General features: G+C 52.8%; 3 protein-coding genes across 3 annotated transcripts; all 3 read right to left on the bottom strand.

Moving 5' to 3' along the window:
• Positions 1 to 238: 238 nt before the first annotated feature.
• Positions 239 to 1,777, bottom strand: GLOTRDRAFT_108872 (zinc-binding alcohol dehydrogenase). Its single transcript, XM_007862528.1, has 3 exons — positions 1,141 to 1,777; positions 981 to 1,086; positions 239 to 926 (listed from the first exon to the last, which is right to left on the bottom strand). Exons 1-3 carry the CDS (start codon positions 1,651 to 1,653, stop codon positions 505 to 507), a joined length of 1,041 nt encoding a protein of 346 aa, XP_007860719.1. The 5' UTR covers positions 1,654 to 1,777; the 3' UTR covers positions 239 to 504.
• A 1,193-nt stretch (positions 1,778 to 2,970) lies between these two features.
• On the bottom strand, positions 2,971 to 4,288 carry GLOTRDRAFT_52256 (zinc-binding alcohol dehydrogenase). Its single transcript, XM_007862149.1, has 3 exons — positions 3,693 to 4,288; positions 3,536 to 3,641; positions 2,971 to 3,481 (listed from the first exon to the last, which is right to left on the bottom strand). Exons 1-3 carry the CDS (start codon positions 4,203 to 4,205, stop codon positions 3,066 to 3,068), a joined length of 1,035 nt encoding a protein of 344 aa, XP_007860340.1. The 5' UTR covers positions 4,206 to 4,288; the 3' UTR covers positions 2,971 to 3,065.
• Positions 4,289 to 4,886: 598 nt separating this feature from the next.
• Positions 4,887 to 6,042, bottom strand: GLOTRDRAFT_89829 (zinc-binding alcohol dehydrogenase; the record flags this gene model as incomplete). The annotated part of the gene is made up of 3 exons (XM_007862527.1): positions 4,887 to 5,305; positions 5,361 to 5,466; positions 5,527 to 6,042. 3 exons carry the CDS (start codon positions 6,040 to 6,042, stop codon positions 4,887 to 4,889), a joined length of 1,041 nt encoding a protein of 346 aa, XP_007860718.1.
• Positions 6,043 to 6,430: the final 388 nt, after the last annotated feature.

Genomic DNA, 6,430 nt, shown 5'->3' with positions numbered 1-6,430 from the left:
CAGATATTCCCATTCTGACTTGGCAGAGGGTCTATTCTAGTGTATATATACCTTCCTGAGCTTACCCAACATTTTTTGGTTGAGTGTGGAATGAGATATAAGGGGGTGAGGGGGTTCTGCAAATTTTGCAGAACCCCCTCAATGATAGTACTGAACGCGCCATGGCCATGGGCCAATGGCTCTCTGCCTAGGAAGAAGGTGCAAGACACAGCTCCAAAGTTGAACAAGCTCAAGTTATGACAGCCGCTTGCAGATCGATAGACCATCAATTCAGAAAACCACGTATAGTCGGAGTGGGTCGGAGTGGGTGCCAGGGACGTCGGAAGAAGGTAGAGAAGTCCAGATGGTCTGATTTCTGTCTCTCGGGGACTTGAAATTGCTTGTCAGACGTGGTCCGACTGTAAATGATTCTCAAAAAGTGGGCCCATCGATCTGCAAATGGCTGGAAAGCTATTGAAAGGTACAAATGGTACAACGATATCAAGGGGTTCCCGTCTTCACATACTAATTCTCCTCGATCGTATCTTTCACCTCGAAGACGATCTTCCCAATCGCCTTCCCACTGTCGATCGTCTCATGTGCCTTCCTCAAGCTCCGGACGCTGAAAACCTCTTTCACGGTGGTCAAGCTCGTCAGTTTACCCTCCTCCGCGAGCTTCGCGACTTCATTCAAAATGCGTCCCTGAGCCTCTAGGTCATAGCCATGCATGGACCGGGTGAACATACACTCCCAATGGAATGAGAGTGATCTGCCAAAGGCACCAAAGAGGCCACCGAGATGAATTGGAACAGCCTCTTGCGACTCGACGATGGAGCCGATACGGCCAAATGGCCGCACGACGGTGGCGAGCTGAGGAACGTAAGGAAGAGGGTCATAGCAGATGAACACGAGAGACGGCGTCAAGTCTTGAGCCTTGAGCTGGGCAGCTGCAAGTCGACATTAATCCCAGGATATTTGATATTGAAGGAGTGGAGACGCACCTAAGTCTTCGCGATGGGAGATAACATGAGTGGCGCCATTCTTCTTCACCCACTCAACGGTCTCTGGACGAGACGCCGTAGCTACTATGTTCTTCACGTTGAACACCTGCGAAAGGCATCACCCTCTATACGTCGCGCAGGCGCGGGAATGAACACTAACCTTGGCAGCAAGTTGCGTCGCAATCGTGCCGACACCCCCAGCGCCATTGATAATAAGTAATGTCTCCTCCTTTGCGGGTGCTGCGTGAGGCTTCAGATTGAACTGATCCTCTAACATCTCCCAAGCGGTCAACGCAACGAGAGGTAGACCAGCTGAGTCCGCGAACTCCCATCCCTTCGGCTTCCTCCCAGCAATCCTAGAGTCAACCACATGGTACTGGGAGTTCGTGCCCGCACGTCCGACAGTTCCAGCATACATGACTTCATCACCCTTCTTGAAGAGAGCTTTCTCGCCGGCTTGCTCAACTACACCTGCGGCATCCCAACCAAGCACACCATTGGGGAAGGCGGCCGCCCCACGGACCTTCGTGTCGGCAGGGTTGATAGACACACCACGGACCTTGACGAGGATGTCATGGGGGTTTTCGAGGGCTGGGACGGGGAGCTCGGCTAGTTGGAGCACAGAGGCTGGACCGGGGCTGGAACGGACGATTGCCTTCATCTGGGTCGCCATCGTAGTCGCGGAAATAGTAGAAATGGGCCGAAAGTTCAATGGGGGATAAGGCTTGGAAAGACTGGCCCAAGTACGACGGCATTTATACAGTGGGAGGAGGCTCTTGGTAATAGCCCGAGTCGGCAGGCCCCGCAGACCGGAAGTCCATCTGTAAGCCGCTGACGTGTCGGGTTGAATTCATTCATCAAGGCTTGACCGAGACGAGAGTCACAATTCTTGGCAAGGAGGATGGGACGTGGCCTGCAATCGGCAGCTCTAGTAGTAGTAGAGCCTGTGCATCTGGGCACCGCAATCGCCACGGCAGCCAGTGGTTTGACGTTCGATATCTGTGTGTAAGCTTCAACAATTGGATAACCATCGCAGTGCTCTCCCCCCCTTTCTGCAGAAGATGCTACGGGGGATAGTAGGGTAAACTACGGATGCACGCTATACAGGCTGAAATCGCTCACCTTTCTCTTCCGCGTGGACCCCCTCTGCATGTACGAACGAGCTAGGAGATCAAGATAGTAAGTTCCTGAACCGGTAACTTTATTCAAATTCAGAAGTTTCTTTCTTCCGTGCCCGGAATGGCCGCAGATTTACGAGGATTTACGTGACTGCCATTGGCCTGTCGATCAGTCAGCGGGAGGGAGGCGTATGTATTGTTGGCTGAGCCTAAGTTCGATCTCCTCCGGCGGATCAACTTGTGGAATTGAAAGGGGAGCACAGCAATTCATGCATATGGCCAGAGAGACTATGTGACAGTCTGTGACAGTATCGGAACGCGCTGGAACGCGCCGCCTCGAGGCTACTGAACACCGCCACGTGGCTTGCTGTAAGTATCTTTCCGCAGAAGAATGAGCGAGGCGCTTGCATGATGGCTACTGTGAACACCAGTCAGAATAAGGGGGCGAGGCTCTGTGAGCACGGAGTAGCCCACTAGCTTGGACACAGAAAATGGGGAAAGTAGACTAAAAACCCTGTGCAGTCCGAGAGACGTTCCGTTTCCCTGCCAGATGGGCGGGAGGTTTGTCTCATGAGGATTCCCAAGTTCCAACTGTACATTCAAGCCAAATCAGTAAATAATCCAGCTATATGTTATTTATGGGCTATTAGAACTAGGATTTTTTCTTGTTTGTCATAGGATTGCCATTGACCACATACGCTCCAAGTCATGCTTTCCTGAGCTTGTGCCACTGAATATTAATGCGGTAGGAGAACGTGCTACCTCCTGATGCAGAAGATCAGATAGATCTGACGGATCTTGGGAAATCTGGTAAGGATTTCGGGGTGCCGTAGCGGGAACGAGCGAGGCGTGCGCATGACGACTACAGTGGACAGGGGAAGCAGAACAAGCTCAAACATTCAAAGCCACTAGTAGTACAACGGTATCAAGCGGGGTATCATCCCAGCTTCTTTTGACGTTCTACGTTCTAATTCTCCTCGATGGTATCTTTCACCTCAAACACTATCTTCCCAATCGCCTTCCCATTCTCCACCGTCTCATGCGCCTTCCTCAAGCTCTGTACACTGAAGACCTCCTGGACAGTCGTTATGTTCGTCAGCTTACCCTCCTCCGCGAGCTTGGCTACTTGGTTCAGGATGCGTCCCTGCGTCTCGAGGTCGTAGCCATGCAGGGGCCTAGTGAACATAAGCTCCCAATGGAAGGAGAGGGCTTTGCCAAAAGCCCCGGTACTCTGGTGGAAGGGAAGGGGATCGTCTGTCTCGACGATGGAGCCGATGTGGCCCCATGGCCGCAGGACCGAGACGAGCTGAGGAAGGTAGTGAGGGGTGTCGTAACATATAAAGGCAAGAGATGGGGTTAGGTTCTGTTCCTTGAGTTGGGTAGCTGTACCCCGAGTTAGCGGTTAGATCACAGCGTCGTAGAACAAATAAGGCATACCAAGATCCTCGCGATGGGAGATAACATGAGTCGCGCCATTCTTCTTCACCCATTCAATCGTCTCTGGGCGGGACGCGGTGGCGATGACGTTCTTCAGGTTGAAAACCTGCAAAAGACATTAGCCTCTAATTAGCTTTACGTGGACACCGGCACTGACCTTGGCAGCAAGTTGCGTCGCCATCGTGCCAACGCCTCCAGCACCATTGACAATTATTATCGTGTCGTCCTTTTCAGGGACCGCATAAGGCTTCAGGTGAAAATGGTCTTCCAACATCTCCCAGGCAGTCAAAGCGACGAGGGGAAGACCAGCAGCGTCAGCCCAACTCCAGCCTTTAGGTTTCCTCCCGACAATCCTAGAGTCAACCACGCCATACTGGGCGTTCGTGCCCGCCCGGCCAATAGAGCCTGCATAGAACACCTCGTCGCCCTTCTTGAAAAGTGCTTTCTCACCCGCTTGCTCGACCACACCGGCAGCATCCCATCCAAGCACACGATTGGGGCGCGTGTTGGACTTGCGGACCTTCGTGTCGGCGGGGTTGAGAGACACGCCGAGGATCTTGACGAGAATGTCGTAGGGACCTTCGAGGGCGGGGATGGGAAGGTCGACCAGTGAGAGCACAGAGGCGGGGCCGGGGTTGGAGGGGACGATAGCTTTCATCTGCGTCGCCATTGTAGCCGTGAACAATTTCGAGAATATGCTGAAGAATCTAATGGCGGCTAGGGCTCGATGGAGATAGCTTGAGTATGTGCAGTATCGCCCTAAGTCTAGCGATATTTATGCATTCGCCAGCATCTTATTCAGCCCCGAACCCATACCGAATGTCTGATCTGTAAGAGCCCGAGCCGACACCGAGGGGCATCTGTAAGAGTCCGAGGCCTGATGTCGCATTGACTTGGCGTCATTCATCAAGGCCCGCTGACTTTGAGGGTAACGAAAGTTCCGTTACGGCGATATCTATCTTTACAGAGTACCTTGGGAAGCGCAAGCATTGACACTACCGCTGTCATCGGACAAGGATCCGCTGATACAGAGATATACATAGATGCTAGCGCTCACCAGAGGCATGAAAGCGCATGATAGCCCGGAGCCAGAAGGCTCAAAGACGAGTTATCCAGTGGATAATTGACTGACGGAGATGCATGAATGTCGAAGTTTCGTCGAAGTTCGAGCAGCTGGATCTAATAAACGCGTGACTGACGCGTCCCATCACGCATCACACCATGTACGTTTCTTGTCGCGCTCTCCCAACTAAGGCTCTCCAGTGAAACTCAGCTCGCAGCAAAAAGTAAAGGTCTGAGCAAGCTACAGTTGTAACTAATGTACAGCATTTTGGATTCATCCTGCGTTGATTCAGTTCTCCTCGATTGTGTCCCTGACTTCGAATACAATCTTCCCAATGGCCTTCCCGCTCTCAAGCAGTTCATGTCCTCTCTTCAGACTCGCGAGGCTCAGGACTTCCTTGACTGTGGTCAGATTCCCTACTTTCCCTTCCTCTGCGGCATCGGCTAGCAGGTTTAGAATCCTGCCCTGCGACTCCTGCTCGTAGTCCTCCGCGGACTTGGCAAACATATACTCCCAATGGAAAGAAAGGGCCTTTGAGAAGGCTCCTCCTGGACCTGCCTGGAAGGGAATTGGCTCTGGTGCACCTACGATGGACCCGATGCGTCCGAAAGGTCGCATGACTGGGACTAGGATAGGCAAGTACTTCAAGGTGTCGTGGCAAATAAACGCGAGCGTCGGCTTGAGTGACAAGTCCTTCAGCTGTGCAGCTGCGGGAGAAGTTTAGTGTCCGCGAAACTATACAAATAACCCAGCCGACCCTACCTATATCTTCGCGATGATTAATTACGTGAGTAGCACCATTTTTCTTAGCCCAATCGATGGTCTCTTGTCGAGAAGCAGTGACGATGATGTTCTTGACATTGAAAATCTGTATAGGGACCCTCAATCAGACCGAAGTATTGGCTATAGGTCTGCGTATAACACTCACTCTGGCAGCCAACTGCGTAGCCATCGAGCCAACGCCGCCAGCCCCATTGACGATCAACAACGTATGCTCCTTCGTCTGCTTTTCAAACGGCTTCAGCCCGAACTGCTCCTCCAGCATCTCCCAAGCGGTAAGCCCAACGAGCGGCAGCCCCGCGGCATCCTCCCAGCTCCACCCCTTCGGCTTCCTGCCCACAATCCTCGAATCCACCACGCCATACTGCGCGTTCGTGCCATCCCGGGCAACCGCGCCCGCGTACATCACCTCATCGCCCTTTTTGAATAGCGCCTTCTCCCCCGCCTGCTCTACCAGACCAGCAGCATCGTAGCCGAGGATACGGTTCGGTCTGGTGTTGGAGCTCCGGACCTTCGTGTCGACGGGATTGAGTGCGACACCACGGATCTTGACTAGGATGTCATATGCGCTCTCCAGCGCTGGGACAGGTACTGTTGCAAGCGAGAGCACCTGCGCCGCTGGTCCGGGCTTAGAGGTGAGGATTGCTCGCATTTGGGAGGCCATGATGGGTACAGTTGGGATGTGCGCGCAGTGGCTCGAGCTCTTATGTCTGAGCCCTCTATGACAACTCCATGACGAAAGGGATATTTATGTCGAATGAGTCCTTTTGGCGCTTGATTTGTGAGCTACCTAGTTCCACTACTGTCCGAATATAACCCGCCGATGCCCCCCTTCAAACATCGGGCAACTGCAATTGCCAGGACGGAGAGACAGATTCAGCCAGCTAAAGCGACAGGCTATGCTTTATGTTATGTATGACATGTTTGGTGTAATAAATAAGCCCATCTAGAGGGACCTAAACTAGACGTACAGGAAGTCAGTATGACCGTCAGAGTTGGGGTGTCATACCGCAAGCAGAACAAATTGAAAGAGAGGGCGGGGGGGGGGGGGT

This window comes from Gloeophyllum trabeum (assembly GCF_000344685.1).
Source record: "Gloeophyllum trabeum ATCC 11539 unplaced genomic scaffold GLOTRscaffold_00001, whole genome shotgun sequence".
Classification (NCBI taxonomy): Eukaryota; Fungi; Basidiomycota; class Agaricomycetes; order Gloeophyllales; family Gloeophyllaceae; genus Gloeophyllum; species Gloeophyllum trabeum.
This window is presented reverse-complemented; position numbering and strand designations above follow the sequence as displayed.

What these genes read in the sequence shown, in the direction of transcription:
- GLOTRDRAFT_108872 (XM_007862528.1), bottom strand. Translation starts at nt 1,653, where the DNA reads ATGGCGACCCAGATGAAGGCAATCGTCCGTTCCAGCCCCGGTCCAGCC. An exon ending in CGACGCAACTTGCTGCCAAG is followed by an intron (nt 1,087 to 1,140) that starts GTTAGTGTTCAT and finishes TGCCTTTCGCAG; the next exon opens with GTGTTCAACGTGAAGAACAT. An exon ending in CTCCCATCGCGAAGACTTAG is followed by an intron (nt 927 to 980) that starts GTGCGTCTCCAC and finishes GTCGACTTGCAG; the next exon opens with CTGCCCAGCTCAAGGCTCAA.
- GLOTRDRAFT_52256 (XM_007862149.1), bottom strand. Translation starts at nt 4,205, where the DNA reads ATGGCGACGCAGATGAAAGCTATCGTCCCCTCCAACCCCGGCCCCGCC. An exon ending in CGACGCAACTTGCTGCCAAG is followed by an intron (nt 3,642 to 3,692) that starts GTCAGTGCCGGT and finishes TGTCTTTTGCAG; the next exon opens with GTTTTCAACCTGAAGAACGT. An exon ending in CTCCCATCGCGAGGATCTTG is followed by an intron (nt 3,482 to 3,535) that starts GTATGCCTTATT and finishes CTCGGGGTACAG; the next exon opens with CTACCCAACTCAAGGAACAG.